The following is a 16176-nucleotide window of genomic DNA, read 5'->3' on the forward strand; positions in this document are numbered from 1 at the left end:
CTATTTTTCTTAAACTTTGTTTTTTGGTTTTTGTTTTTTTTAATTAGAAATGGCTCAGTTGGGAAACTACAATAGCGGGACAGCGGAGACGCCAGAAACAGATGAATCAGCGAGTGTGAGTATCTTCCTTCATGAAATAGGTGATGATGGTTTTTTATATGACATCTGGAGATTTTAGCTGTGCTAATGAACTTTATTTGTTCAATGAATATTTATTGTGGATTCCATGTGCAAGACAGTAGGCATAACATTTTAGTCCCTCCCTTCCAAGAGAAAGGATCTTTTCCTCCATTAAGGTCATACATTTGTTCCTGGGAGATAATAAAATACAAAGAAACCATGCAGGAACAATTAAATGATAAACTTGAATAAGCTCTATGAAGAAAAAGGGACATGTGCTAGTAACACCTAACATGAAGAGGTTTACATGAGTCTTGCCATTCCCAAAAGATCTCCCAGAGAAATGACACTTGAGCTTGAGATGTGAGATGTCACTAGGATATGAGGGGGTAAGGGAATGATCCAGGCCAGGGGACTAGTGTGGGCAAAGACTATGACACAAGGGAGCAGAGTGCATGTGAGGACGAAGAGCAGGGGACGCTGTAGGGACTGGAGAGCTTGGTTAAAAACTGGACACAGAGGTCCTTGTTCATCTTTGTCAGTTTTTTTCTTTCAAACAACAATGGGAAGCTTTTGAGCTTCGGAGGAAATACATGGGTACCGGGGGTGGAGGGGAGCGCCCAGGGAGATGACTGAATCTGAGTTACGGCCTGGAAGAATCTCCCTGATGGCGAGGGGAGCAGGCAGGGGTCACCGTGGGGACGCCAGTGAAGAGGCAGATGCAGCCGCGCAGGTGAGAGGTCCTGGGTGCTGCTGCTGTTCTCCTGAATTGCGGACAGCAGAGGAGGAATCAGGATGGAGCCGGCGCGGGTGGCCAGGGAAGACGGGCAGCTGTGTAGCCTAAGAATCCAGACTCTGGAGTCACACTGCCGGATTGGAAACCCGCTCCACCTCTCTCCGACTGGGGACCCTCTTTGTGCATCAGTTTCTCCATCTGTAAAATGGATGTAAAACAGTAAATGAGATAGCTTGTGCACAGTGGTCAGGACAGCACCACATAGTTAATGCTAAGTAAATGGTAGCTGTTTTTGTTTGTTTTATACTTGTCATAATTTTGAATGTGTTGAGACCGACGTACCTTTGAGACACCCAAGAGCCATCAAACTAGCAGCCGCGTGTAGGATGTGGTATCTTCTGACGCTTGGAGGAGGAGTTTTAGTCAGAGGTCTGGGTGACTTAGGAGTCATCCATTGCCATAAACGAGGTCACTCTGAGGTAGGGAAGACTTAGTGAGACAAGCTGGTCCCAGTCTTGAGTTACATTTTCTGAGGTGGAACACGGGCAGGTGATGACTAGATCAGGTCCTATGGCCAGAAGCCCAGGGGAGAGACAGGGGAGAGTTGGTTGTCTGAGTTGAGGAGGTCAGGCGGCCCAGAGGCCAGGGCATTGCGTAAGTTATCTGCGTAGACACTGAAGTCACCCAGATGGTGAGAGAATGTCAGCAGAGAGACAGGTGGAGAACTGGGTGCCCAAGTCTCCCAAAGGTAAGTGAATGACAGAGCCAGCTGATGACAGCACTGAACGGGGGAGCATGGATGGGCTCCTTCCCAAGTTGTAGGACAGGAGTTCCGGGCTCTGCAAAAGGAGCACTGAGGCTGGCAATGCCCTCTCAGTGCTGGGGAGACTTGGAGTATGAGAAAAATGTTTTAAAAAGCACTTTATTGGTTCATGTCCTTTGAAGTAAACTTTTTAAAGAGCTCTCTTTTGGATAATTGTTATCCAAACCATGGTGAGACTTATGGTATGGCAGTAAAAAAGAGCAGACATTCTGTGCTTGGGTGTCCCTTGCGTCGACAACTACCTTTTCCAAGCGAGAAAGGCTGCTGCAGGAACAAAATAGCCACTCTCCGCTCAGGGACGGAGAAGCCACAGCACCCACCAGCCCCCTGACAGCCACTCCGGCCTGTTCTTTTTATTTCCTGGACAACTGAAACCAGAAGGAAGGTTTGGCATTCTGGGCTTCAGTCTCAGACTTCGAAAGACCAGGGTGAGGCTAGCCTGAGTAGTTAATGGAGGTTAATTAACATTGGGAATTCTCAAAAACTGGGTGCCTTCATCTCCTGAAGTGTGGGTTCACTTAAGTGACATTGTCGTGAGCAGTAGTTTATTAGCACTGCTCTGGGAAATTGATGTTTAAAGCTGTCCCCCAGGTTCTTTTGCTGGAATATGGCACTTCAACATATTGCACAGAGCATGTAATTAAAATATTATATACTTGGCTATTAAAATCATGTTCTTGAATTCTCGACTGTTTTTAACCTCCATATTTTGTTTCCCAGAGCTCTAATGCTTCCCTGAAACTTCGAAGGAAACCTCGTGAAAGTGATTTTGAAACAATTAAATTGATTAGCAATGGAGCCTATGGGTGAGTAATTCAAAAAAACTTTATTGTATTTTAACACACTGGAGTAATATGCTCTTCGCTTTATCATGTGCCAAGTAGATGTTGCATAGGAACCTCAGCTCTTGTTGCTCCTGCGTGGGTGTGTGCAACATGCAGCCACGATCATTTTTACTGGGTGTCCCATCAGAAAACATACTAGGGGACCTGGGAGTTATTTTAGAGGATCAGAGAGGATGGCTTTAAAAGTAAAAATTTATAAGGGAAGGAAAATTTTTATATATGCCTGCTTCTGCCTCTTTTATTCTGTCCTTTCGGATTCAAAAGTAACTGTCTCTTGTTTGATACAGATATATGTGTATCTGTGAATATATAGAGAGATACATATACACAGGCACATCTAGATATATATGTCTGAATATACATACTAGCATCTCAATAAAAAATATATATATCTGAACATGTGTAAGTTCATATATAGCATTACTGCTTCTGAATTAGCCAGTACTTCTCTCTGACCAGCAGTCAACCCGGTAGGGAAGTATTACTATTTAGGTAGGAAGTCTGGTTGAAAATTAAGAGCAATACATTTCTTTTAGTCTTTATATTTTACCAGGATTGTTGTTCAGTTGGACTCTCTGTTATAATCTGATGACATCACTGGTCCCTCTTCCTTAACCCATTTTTACAGACCTGTGACTTCCTTCTTGTGGCAAAGGGTCAATACTGACGTGATTCTTTGGAGTTACTAATAAATAGTTTAAAAGGGTAATTAATACACAAACTATGTCCTGGTCCATTTTAGATGGCCCAGGGACTTCAGTTTAATTAAGTATTAATCCCAGTTCCATCTGTAGATGGAGAGCAACAGAGTCCTAGATGTTTACTGGCATTTATCTCACATGTGAGCAGATGCGATAAAAGTGATTTTGGTTGTGCCACAAGGGATATTTCTCCTTAAAAATGTTTTTCTTGCCTCTGATATTTTCCACACTATGAACTTAGTCAAGAACTTAAAATATTTGTGAGTTATTCCTGTGCTTCACTGATTTATTTGCTTTTCAGGATCATGTCAAATGGCTTATTTCCTGAGATGGCTTATAAATGTTCTCTGATGGTTGTTTGCCCCCTCCCCCGCCCCGATATTTCCTTTAAGGATCTCAATGAAACTTCCCTACTGAAGAAAACTGTTTTAGCGTGCAGTTATTGGTGGGTTTTGTTTGTTTACTATGTGTTTTTAGATCTTTCCAGCTTTGGAGACCCTCTAAGGATTTCTTTCGTCATTGGGGAGAAGATGGGCCTTTGATTTAATGGGCCCATGGATTTGAGCTCTGCTAGGTTTAATTGGCAGTAGAATTCGGGAATGAGAGTATCTGTGGAGCCACATTTTTATAAAACGTGGGCCTAGATCTTAGCAGTATTTGGAGTTCTAATTGGTTGAATAAACTCATTTGTAGTGCAATTAAACCACAGTACAGTAGATGAGGTATATCACACTTCAGGGAATGGTTGGGAATATACAAGAAGTTAAACAAGCTGTGAATCAGTAAACACCCAGGATGCAGGCCAAGTCATTAACGGGCTCGCAAGCTGCCTGCAGGAGCCCCTGCCAATCAACTAAAAGTTTTTTTTTCCTCTTCTGCTCTTCTCAGATTTAATCTCTCGTTACAGATTTTGACAGATTTCCTTAAAGTATTAATTATTTCCAATTCAAATTTGAGTGGAGCTACACCCATTGCTCCACCCAGTCAAGGTGCCGATGGCAGGCCTATGCGAGCTGTGAGCAAATGGATCCCTCGGTGGGCAGGTGAACTGGAGCTGCTGGGAGCTTTCTCAGGCATCTCTGTGACAGTGTAGCGCTCACGGCAGTGACTCGGACAGTGACGCTGATTTTGAAAATTGGTTCTGTTGGGAACAAACCCCCTCATTAGGAAGAGCTTCTTACCTGACATGCTAAAACATGTGGTTTTCTCAACTTCCTACTTAGTGACAATTCATGTTAGAAAGCCAGTTTGCTAATTTGATAAGCATCTGATTTCCTTCTCCGTTCAGCATGTTTCAGATGACCGACTAGAAGTGCAGCATCCCTCCGTGCCAACGCAGCACTTTGCAGAGAGCTAACACTTGGCGCTGTGAGCCAGGTTCGCTCTGGTTTCTTTATCTGCGCTTTCTTCCCACACGAGCCCTGCGTGGCAGTTAGTATTACTCCTCTCAGATGTGGGAGGCGGGCATAGTCGCAGACACTGATTCCACGCAGAGCTCTTTTCTGATGTGAAGTGTTCTCTTGCTATAACTTCTGACCATGTTAATTAGGTCTTAGGTTGAGCACTTCCACTTGGATTTTTAAATTACAACTTTTAATGTTTTTAAAGTCAAAGCAGAAAATTGATTAAAAATTCTAAAAAGTAAAAAAGATTAAACTCTAAGGGCACATTGTTTGTCCCCCACTTTGCTTTACTTTCTTGCCTTGATCTCTTCCACCCGTCAGACGTCAGCAGAGGGGCCAGCTGATGGTGCCCCAGTTCCCGCACGTTCTCTCCCCGTAGCCCTCCCTCTCAGCTTTCCTCCAGTGCATGCTCTCTCATTCCCGCATGCAGATTGGCTTGCACAGATTCATGTCTCGGGCTCTCAGACTCATACATAATTTTATACGCATTAGACATTCACACTTCCCATAGGACTGATTTATTCTGCTCCAGATCCTGTCGGCGTCTGACTCCATCCCCTCTCCCCCCCACCGCCCCCGACACACACAGGCACATACCTCAGTTCCACATGGGGGGAGTGAAACTTGGCTCTGAGACAACCAGGGCCCCCGGCTGCCCTACTCCCTCCGTCACCTTCCACCCTTGAATCTTCCTATTTCATAGGGAGGTCGGTGCAGGGAAAGAGAGGCAGAAAACAGCTTTTTCAAAGAAAACAACCCTGGGCCAGAAAGCAGAGGAATGTGGGGCTGAATCACTTCACTCCAGTTTCATAATCTTGGGAGGTTTACCGCTCTGCGGAACAGCATCAGCTATTGGCTTCCGTGTGTCTGCCTCTCTTTTGTTTTCTCTTTTTCAATCAGTCTCTCTCTCTTTCTCTCATGACTTAAGTAGATTTGGAGCATTAATTAACAGGAAAGGAGGAAAGGTATATGTGAAAGGTAATTATGACTGAATAAACAAATGTCAGCATTAAGAATAATATTCCCAAAACAGTATAAAAATGTAAACAAAGAACAGTGAGACAACAAGTGAACAAAAATCCAGCTACAGCAAATTCTAATTAAGAAGTCTACCTGACTTTTGCAACTTGATCAAGATATGGGTGTCCTGAGGCAGAGCTATCTCAAGCTATCTATAGGATTAATTTCACTTGGTTTAGATAAATTTCCCTAAGGATTAACTGATTATTTTAAGTACATCACGGCAAGGGAAAGTGGGAAATCAAATCAAATTTGACTCCAATCAATGCACTCAAAACTCTGCGAATAAAGATTGGAGCAATTTTTGCCCAGTGCCACTGAAAACCTAGTCTGGCTGATGGTCGAATTGGGCCTCAGCCAGGGTTTCTCTTTCGTTCTTTCATAAATTTGGGTGCAGCTCCCTTCTTCCTCCTCCTCCTGTTACTCTCGAACGTATTGCTGAACAGTTATTTGTGTAAGAAATGCTGTGCTTGGTTGGAAATCAAAACGGTGACCTTCTGAGAGTCTAACAGCGAAGCTCATGTTGTCATGTGCACGGGTCCTCGGCACTCGACCTGCTCAGCGTCCCCTGGTGAAAGGAGAGATGGGGAGTGACCTCTGCTCCAGTTACTCCTCAGAATAGGCCAGTGATAATATGAAGACACTGTCTTCTAACGTTTTGAATTCTACATTTTATTAAACATAGATTCTCTATTTCAAAAATTCCTCTTCAGGACAGTGTGTGTGTACCAGTGCTGTCTTGTCTGGAAGGGAAGGTTGCACTGTTTCCTGTGCTCCTAGGTACTGTCCTGCTACCACAGCTGAGTAGAAGCTCAAGTGTTCTTAAGATTTTGATTTTAACCAGTCAGCAATTGAAAAAAAAAATATATATATATAGTAAAAGAGGAGTAAAGCAAAGCATTGTGTAAACAGATATTCCCCCCCCAAAAAAAGTATAATTTTGTGAATGAAAGAAGAAGATGGATACAAAGAGAAGACAAAAGTAATGATACCCAACTTGAAAGAAGAATGAATTCCTAGTTGAGTACTCAAGGGGGAAATGTGGATATAAATTAAACTGAGATTGAATATACTTAAGATTTATGGAAGTGGACCACCTTATGTATGGCGCAGCGGGAATATAGGGCACCTTAGTCCCCGATATTCACTTCAAGCACAGTGAAAGTAAAGAGTGGAAAATGCGTCTCAGATCAGATAGCCTCTTGTTTTAGGAGGCAGACCATTGGATCTCTCTCACTGTAACTGATTGCTTTTTAGGTAAATTACTACTTGTTTTATCATTGCATTTGTTGTAGGGCAGCCTCATGTAAACTGTTACACAATTCTAACAACTGATGGCTCTTTAGGTAAATTACTCCTTATCTGAGCATTGCCTAACCTGAGAATTCTTCCACAATAATGGCAAGTGAGGAGTAACTAATGAGAAAAGGAGCCAGTCCAAAACACTTTCCTCGTTGCTCCTCAATTCCTGATAGAGTTCTGAGACTTGTCCTCCTACTTATTTCTTTTTTCTACGTCATTCAAATCCTCGGGGAGTACAGTGTGTGGTCATAGAATACGTGGAAGGTAGACCACTCTCTTCTGTTTGGGTGAGGCTTTGGGCAGAGGTTCAGCACAGCCTACTCATTTTACAGTAAAGTTGCCCGACACCTGGCTGTGGATTGGGTGGTGCAGAAGTCACTGTATTGTCAACCCACTTTTGTGTTGGGAAATGCATTTCCTGTTGAGCCAAGCACAGGTGTTACTCATGCCAAAGTTTGTAGTGAGGAAATATACTATTCTTCGTGTATGAGGGACAGCCTCATATGACCTATTCCACGCTTCTCATTTATCTGGAAATTTCATGGGTAATAATTACTCTCAAGCTAGAAGCCAAGTACTCTAAGAAGCTATGATGGTCCTTTTGCAAATTCCAAGGTTATCATATTGAAAATATTTGCTTTAGTCAGTGGAGAAAAATGTCTAAAATATATCTAATGTTAGAAAGGATTTTGCTCTCATCATGTGTATGCATTTTTAATTCTTTCCTGTTCTGGTTTATATGTTGGATTTTATTTTGTTTGTGGAAAAACCAAGAACATCAGGTAGCTATTGGAAAATAGCCCATTCTGGAGATTGTCCATTTTCTTCCTTCAGCAGTGAAGATGGGTTTGATGCCTTATGTATGACCTGTGATTTTTATTGAAACAACTTTTTATGAAGTTAATCTAGCTGAAGGATTTTGGCCTGGAACACGATGTTTATAGCTGCCAGCATAACTGTGTGAGTTGGATCGCAGCTCACATGCAAACGTAAAAGAAGTCGATGATCACATGGTTTACTGTACCCAGAAGCACCCTCTGTTCCCGTGAAGCCCAACTCCTGTGCTCCTTTTCAGGGCAGTCTACTTTGTTCGGCATAAGGAATCCCGGCAGAGGTTTGCCATGAAGAAGATTAACAAGCAGAACCTCATCCTCCGAAACCAGATCCAGCAGGCCTTTGTGGAACGGGATATCCTGACTTTTGCAGAGAACCCCTTTGTGGTCAGCATGTACTGCTCCTTTGAAACAAGGCGCCACCTGTGCATGGTCATGGAATATGTAGAAGGTAAATCAGTCTGGCACAGAGAACGTGACACCTGTACCCAGAAACTCCTTGCTCATTAGTGCGGCTGAAGTGGTCTGTATTTGTGCAGCATAATGTATCCACCTAGAAACTGAAGCCAGGCAGTGAGATGGCTGTATTCCCAGCCATTATCTTGTGATAATTGCTTGTAAAGAGCCTGCTGTACTATAACAAGGGGGAAATTAGTGCTATTTGGAAAAAGGTTGTTGTTTTCCTTTTTAAATAGCATTCAATTCTAACTATCTTCTCTCAGTTGGTCATTAAACTTAGAATATGGGTGATGGGATTTTTCCTACCTATTTTTATCACGTATCATAAAAGCAATTCATTACAACTGAGTACTCTGAAAGAGTGAATTAAAAGTATATCCTTTCAGCACTCTCCCTCCTGGGAGCACACCCGCACCTTTCCCTTCTGCCTCCTCTTCCCCAGTAGGCAGGCATCTCCTATAAACTCAAAAGGTGCCCGGGAGACTTGCAACCAGGGGGGCAATGGGCAGGGGCAGCTCATCCCGGGCTAACCCCTTGAACCCGCCTGCAAGGCCCTTTTTCTCTGATTTCTCAGTGAGCTGACAGCAGCTCCACCTTGGCTCACTTCTGTCACTGTGCCTTTATTTCTCAGTGAGCCAAAGCAGCCCTGCCTGGGCTTTCTCCTGTTGCTTTCTCTGTCCTCAGTCCTTCCTTGTTTCACTATTCCCAGCTGTAATAAATGCACTTTCAAAAAGAAAGGTATATCCTTTCTGGTTTATGGTAGGAAATTAAAAATGAGTTAGGGGAAAGGGGATATTTAAATGATTCAAGAAAATCTAGCCTTTTTTGTTTGTGGTCTGTTAGGTGCTCCAAGTAATTTTATTTTCATCAGTTTTACATGAAATTTGTGAATGTTTAAGTGTCTGTGGGTTGTTGACCTAAACAGTCAATAAAATGAATTGATCACCAAGGGCCAAAACAATTTTTTTTAAAGATTTTTTATTTATTTATTTTTAGAGAGGGGAAGGGAAGGAGAGAGAGAGGGAGAGAAACATCAATGTGTGGTTGCCTCTCATGTGGCCCCCACTGGGGACCTGGCCCGCAACTCAGGCATGTGCCCTGGCTGGGAATTGAACCGGCGACCCTTTGGTTCACAGCCCGTGCTCAATGCACTGAGCTACGCCAGCCAGGGCCAAAACAATTTTTAAAGCATCTAATTTAAGCTCTCGTAATTGTTTGAACGGAATCTCAAAACGATAAAACTGGAAGAAACACTAAATATCATTTAGTTCAACCATTTTATTTTGCAGATGAGTGAACTGAGTCCTAAGAAGGGGGAGACCTACTAGATATTTCGTGGTAGATGTCAGACAGAAGCATAGCTTGCCTGATTGCCACCCGTTGTTCTTTCCACCACGCCAGTACTTTGCTTTACTAACCATTGTTGTGGCTATTTTCACCATTGACATTTATCATGTGTTTAATGTGTCTTGGCAGTATCCTTAGATCTTTACACAAATTACCTCATTTAATCTTCATAATAATTCTAAGAGGAATGGCACTATTATTATCCTGATATTAATGGTGCAAGAACCAAGACGAGTTTCCCTACGATCTCCTCACCTGTAACAGCCAGAGGCTAGGGTTCGAACTTGGGCAGCCTGATTCCAGAATCATGTTTTGTAATGGCATATTTTAAATTCTCGCCATGTTGCTAAAATTATGGCAGCAGTTTTTCAAACTTCATTTCCACGTCAGAACCAAACCTGCTCTCTTCTGAATACTGCTTCTTGAATTAAGAACAAAATCTGTATTTTCTCCACACCATATCTTAATCAGAAGCATGATTACTTAATACACAGTCTCCACTTATGAATGTGATATGCTGTGTCTGTGGGTAAAGGCCGTTCGGCTTTGAAGTTCTGCAGTCCAAACTGATGGTCATCTTCAACCCTAGCTGATGCTGTACCCGCTCCATCTTCTTTGTATGTTTTACAGGGGGTGACTGTGCTACCTTAATGAAGAACATGGGTCCTCTCCCTGTTGATATGGCCAGGATGTACTTTGCTGAGACAGTCCTGGCCTTGGAATATCTGCATAATTATGGGATTGTGCACAGGGATTTGAAACCAGACAAGTATGTACGCTGATGAAATGCGTCTTTCCTTTTTACACAAATATAGAAGTTTTCTTAGGTCTATAAACTATTTTCTTTTAATAGTGTTTTACACATTTTAAAATCTTCCCATAGTGTCCCCAAATGAGTTATTTTAATGGTATATATGCTACTTCTTTAAAGGTCGTGGTGCTTATAATGATAGCTTATAGGAAATGGAAAAAAAGAATGATAATAAAGCCAAGGTTAGTTAATTTTTTCAAAACTCTTTGTTATATAAGCTCTTGAATAGCTACATTAACTGTTATTAGTGTTCTGGATAGTTTCTGCATTTGGTACTGTACTTAGGTAATCCGTCCCTTCTGAAAAATGATGTGCTTGATATTATATTCTATTTTACTCATAATTTAATTTTTAAAATTTTGGTCTATCTAGAGTTCATTATGGTACCTGATTTGAGATACAGATAGACAATTTTTCTCTAAATGACTAGCTATTCATCTTGACACTGCTTATTCAATGTTTCATGCTTTCTCTACTAATTTGAAAAGCCTCTAAATGGGTTACATGTTAATATGTATACCTTTTATGAGTACAGAAAATTATGTAATAAGTTTAAGTCATGTTCATTCCAAAAAATTGGGGAAGTGCAAAAAATATTTTTCTTTAAATATCTTTGGTAATGTACAACATTGTCAAGCAAAGGCAACTAATAAAATTTTAACCTATTGCCTTTCAGTAGCTTTCCTGCCCAACTGTTTAGACCTTTAATTTTTAATTAATTAAAATTTTGATTTTTTTCCCTAAAATGAAAAATGTTTTTAAAATAAAACTTTATAAAGTTGTCAAATGTGAATTTGTTGTATGTAGAAGAAATGTAGGTTTTGTGCTTAATGAGTGGAAATTTAAATTCAAGCCAAAAGCTGAAATTTTAAATAATTCTACATTTTCCTGTCCAAGTTTCTTATGTCTTGTTTGAGTCACAGATGGGTTGCTTATCTTAGTTCCTGATGTGTGACATGCTGTATTATCGGTAGCCCTTTTTCTTCTGTTCTCTTACTCTGAAAATAGATGTCTGAGTGCCACACTGGAAGTCTTCTAAGAGTTTCAGATTACAGATGACATTGTATGTGGCTGCCCCAGCCGAGATTAGTGGGGCCCAGGCACTGGCCCTCCCTTGTGAATTACTCTGAGTTGCCAGATGGAAGTATTTGACATCTTCGTATGACTTCCTCTCTTTCCAGGCTGGGTTTCTAATAAAGCTGACACCTATATACTAAATAGTTTTACAGTTGACAAGAGAGGAGGGAGAGAGCTAATAAAAAAGAAAGAAAGAAAGAAAAAAAAACCTGAGAATGAAATTCACAGCGAGTGTTGTAATACATATCCTTCTGCTTCATAGTTTGTTGGTCACCTCCATGGGGCACATAAAGCTGACAGATTTTGGATTATCCAAGGTGGGACTAATGAGCATGACTACCAATCTTTATGAGGGTCACATTGAGAAGGATGCCCGAGAATTCCTAGACAAACAGGTAAGCTTGCGTGCTGTGCGGTCTGTGGAGAAATACCGAGTACGATATTGCCAGTGAACTTCAGAATTGACTTGTGCAGGCCATCTTCCCATTAGTACTGGGGTTTAGATGTCTGTATAAGCCTTACATTTAATAAAGTGCAAATTGCCTCCATTTTTCTCCCTGGGCCTCTCTGAACTGTCCGTTCCTTCACATTCCTCCCCCAATATTATGGTCTATTAGCAAGACAAACGACCTAATTGCACACAAGTGAGAGTATGAGAGAGACAAATGGAAAACTGTTTTTGTAAGGAATTCAGGAGTCTCAGTAGAGCACTCGAGAAACTCATGATGCATTGTGCCATCGCGGGCGCTAAAATCCGAGCCATGGCCCATTTCCCTTTAAACACGCCTCATTACCATGTGCCCACAATCTGTTCACTGTAAGGTTGCTTAAGGTAAACACATCTCAACTGTCATGCTTTTATGAAGTAGCCAGGGTGTAAATATATTTTAGCCGTAGAAATGCTAAAACTATCTCTGAAAGTGACAGATAAAAAATACGCTATTTTAAACTTAAGAATTACAAGCGTTTCTAATGCTGTAAAATAAGTAAAACTACCAAACAGCGTCACGTGATCGATTTGAAGTGACACATTACAGATAGTTTGACATTAGAGTAGAATTTTAAACTTCCTTTCTTTGGTATTTATATAATTAACGGCCTTTAGTAGTTGGGATGCTGATTTAGAATTGCTGTTTTTAAATTTCTTGTCCATGTGGTTGCATGTGGTTGAGCAGGTGCACTCTAGGCAAGATAATTGATGTTTAGCCTCCTTGCTCATTTTAATTTATGTCTAATATTGCAATTATTCTGCTGTTGCATTGGTCTTCAGGTGTGCGGCACGCCCGAATACATTGCACCAGAAGTGATTCTGAGGCAGGGCTACGGGAAGCCTGTGGACTGGTGGGCCATGGGGATTATCCTCTATGAGTTTCTGGTTGGATGCGTGCCATTCTTTGGGGACACTCCAGAAGAGCTATTTGGACAAGTCATCAGTGGTAAATATCACCAGGAGTCATCTTTAAGCCACTCTTGGGGGGCAGCTATTTAATGTAATTTTATGAAGTTATCACCATATTTACTACTGAAATGTTAACCTTTATCAAACAGTTTGGCCAACAAATTAAAAGAACTCACTCATCATAGTGCATAGCTGGCTTGCATAATACCAAGAGAGCAATATGGGTTGAAAATTGCTCTGAGTAGGTTTTGTTAACACGGAATTTGGAAGTGTACTGGCAATATAACCAGTTTTTATGCTTTGTTCTTTCTGTAAAACAAATCAGTGTGGGACTTGCAAATGAGTTCATTGCTGTCCAGTCTTCCTTTCCATAATAGCAAAGTTGCACCAGGGAAGAGAAGGTTAATGTGGGTAACATTTACATAAATGGAAAAATGGCTAAAGGCACAATGAAGAAATTAACAAAAGTGTAATAAATCCTAAAACAAATGTCTACCAAATAATAAATAATGACAGTGGGCAGGAAGCAAATTTAATCCACAGATTGTTAATGATTTCATTGGTAGTTGTTATGGTGTAATGTTATTTTTGTAACAGCTGTTCATCTTTCATTTAAAATTCAGTAACCTTTAGATCTTACCCTGCAAGCTGACCCTAACTATTGTTATGTAGCTTCTGGCAAAACTAGATGATAATTAAATAGCCTCTATTACTACCCTACCTGCTGTTTTTATAGATTTCCCCTAAGCATAGATCAGAAAGACCTCCCTGTCTCAAAGTTTGTCAGTGATTACTGATATCTCCATTACCTACTTCTCGTCTATTCTGGGCTGGGCTGGCTCATGGGATCCAACAGTGGAAGTAGGAAAAATTCATTCTGGAGCCCTTTAACCACAGCATTATTTTCTGTCACTGACTTTGCAAGTCAGACATATTTGTAAACTTTAACAAAATAGATTTGTGAGTTGCCTGCAGTGAATAACCCTTTTATACAATATCTGAGCTGTTTATGGATTTATAACTAGGCTGTTTTCTGATATGCCAAGACCTAAATGGCAAGAGGAATCAACTGTTTAATTAACACAAGCAGCAAATGCTGGCTTTGTTCTCGGTGCCTTACGGCTCAGATGCATATTCATGTTTTACTTTCCAAATCAGATTTAAAGTGCAGGAGAGGAAGCTAGAGGCAGGCGCACACAGAAATAATTCATGTTTTTATTGCATTTCCATATACACAAGCATGCACACCTATCTTCAGGCAAACTCCTTCAGAATGTAGAACATATTCTAATATTTATGACAGATTTTAAAGACTTCCATTACTATGATTACTTTGGATTTTTTTTCTTTAGGATTAGCATTTTGACCTTTCCTTTGTCTCTAGAAATTGTTATTTTTTTAAAAAGATTTTATTTATTTATTTTTAGCGAGAGGGAATGGGAGGGAGAAAGAGAGGAAGAGAAACATTGATGTGAGAGAGGAACATCAATGAAGTGTCTTCACATGTTCCCTGGCTGAGAACAGAGCCTGCAACCCAGGCGTATGCCCTGACTGGGAATCAAACCAGCAGCCATTCGCTTTGTGGGATGACACCTGACACACTGAGCCACACCAGTCAAGGCTAGAAATAGCTATTTTTTATAAAAGTACTTCTTGCTTCTTGGAGCTGCAGAACTGTATGGCTGAGGAAAATAGAGAAAGTCTTATTCCGCTGATCCCTGGATGGGTGAGCACCTAAAATACAGGTGTTGAGAGTCTCTCCTATGTCATGTCCTTTTATTAATTAGATAGATCAATTTGTCGAGAGCCAACTCTGCCAAAGGAAAATGAGTCAAAAAGGCAAATGATAGATAACACTTACTGAAATAGTTTCTCCCTGCCGCCTTCCAGGCTGTGCTATTCATGTCTTGTGGAACAATGCTTTTAAAACTTGCATGAGCCCAGAAATTAACTGAAGATCCTGTTTAAAATGCATTTTCTGATTCAGTGGGTCTGGGTGGGGCCCAAGATCTGCATTTCCAACCAGCTCCCAGGGGACGGCCGTGCTGTCGGGACATGGACCACCATTTGAGCAATAAAGTTGTCAACTGCTTCCCTTCCTCCTAGATGAGATCAACTGGCCTGAGAAGGACGAGGCGCCACCACCCGATGCCCAGGACCTGATCACCTTGCTTCTGCGGCAGAATCCTCTGGAGAGACTGGGGACAGGTTAGAGCATGTGCTGTCCTTTTGCTAATGTGCAAGAAATAATGTTTGTGTGGGACACTCAGGTTTCTGTTTGTCCCTTTTTTTTTTTTGGCTTAGGAAGCATCTGTTAATTGATGTAGAACATGACCACAAATCATTATAACAGCAGTATTTTGATATTTTTTCGGTTCACAGCACACATACTAGGAACATTGGGTGGTGTTATTTGTTTGTTTTTGTTCTTTTTGTTGTTGTTGTGGGTTTGGGGTTTTTTGTTTGCTTTTGTTTATTTTGTTTTGTTTTGCAAAACAAATTATTAATTTGTTTCAATAAATAAAATTTATCTGGAAGAAAACCTCAAGGGCCATATAACTCTTTTGTCCTGAAAAGTATGCATCTTAAATAATTTGAAACAGAGGATTAGAGACGTGGAACTTTTTTGTTTGGGGGTTGATTTTTATTTTAATTTTTTTCATCTATATTCCCAGAAAAATTTGACCCAGCATGTCACTGTCTCCAGGCTTTGACATGGGTTATCAGTTCTTGAACCAGTTACTAAACATGAATGCCTGGGGTAGAAGCTCACTCTTGCATCCTGGTGATCAGCACCAAGGCCCGAGAAAGAGGATAGAAACTATTGACTTTTAGGAGTAAGGAGATAATCGATTTATTAGTTGCTGACTATTTTTCCTGACAGTTCTGCTATTGTTTTTTTTATTTCTGATTCCTCTTTTCCTTTTTTTTCCTTATATTCTGAATAAACAGACTTAGAGATCCCAAGATAAGAGTTCCAGCCTGCCCCATAATGTGGATTTTTATAGATGAGACTAAATATTAAATATAAGCACATATAACACACACACTGCAGACAGTATTCACAGTTTCCATCAGTAATTGTGATGGGTCGTTTACTGAGCTGTTTCATTCTACTTCATTTTAACTGAAATATCAGAAAATATGGAAGAAATGAGGCTCTCCCTCCTTTTATCCTAGACAAAGACCATTTGCAACAGCTCCAAATATTTATCTTACATTGTTCTCCACATTTGTCTATAGCTTCTCTAGTTGGAGAGTTCTGCTCTTGTGTAAGTATGGAATGCTACACTGCTAGAG

The 16176-nt window shown here is 40.9% G+C and overlaps 1 protein-coding gene across 11 annotated transcripts in view; it reads left to right on the forward strand.

Annotated features, from left to right (window-relative positions):
* MAST4 (microtubule associated serine/threonine kinase family member 4) overlaps nucleotides 1-16176 on the forward strand; it is a 524826-nt gene that overhangs the window by 478339 nt on the left and 30311 nt on the right. For all 11 annotated transcript variants that reach the window (XM_053657255.1, XM_037150788.2, XM_053657256.1 and 8 more), the window contains 7 exons: nucleotides 48-115; nucleotides 2400-2485; nucleotides 8026-8234; nucleotides 10220-10358; nucleotides 11740-11872; nucleotides 12748-12913; nucleotides 14983-15084. In XM_053657255.1, coding sequence (XP_053513230.1) covers nucleotides 48-115; nucleotides 2400-2485; nucleotides 8026-8234; nucleotides 10220-10358; nucleotides 11740-11872; nucleotides 12748-12913; nucleotides 14983-15084 — 903 coding nt within the window. The remainder of the gene's footprint in view (nucleotides 1-47; nucleotides 116-2399; nucleotides 2486-8025; nucleotides 8235-10219; nucleotides 10359-11739; nucleotides 11873-12747; nucleotides 12914-14982; nucleotides 15085-16176) is intronic.

Source organism: Artibeus jamaicensis, unplaced genomic scaffold (assembly GCF_021234435.1).
Source record: "Artibeus jamaicensis isolate MK-2021 breed Jamaican fruit bat unplaced genomic scaffold, CSHL_Jam_final scaffold_369, whole genome shotgun sequence".
NCBI classification, from domain to species: Eukaryota; Metazoa; Chordata; class Mammalia; order Chiroptera; family Phyllostomidae; genus Artibeus; species Artibeus jamaicensis.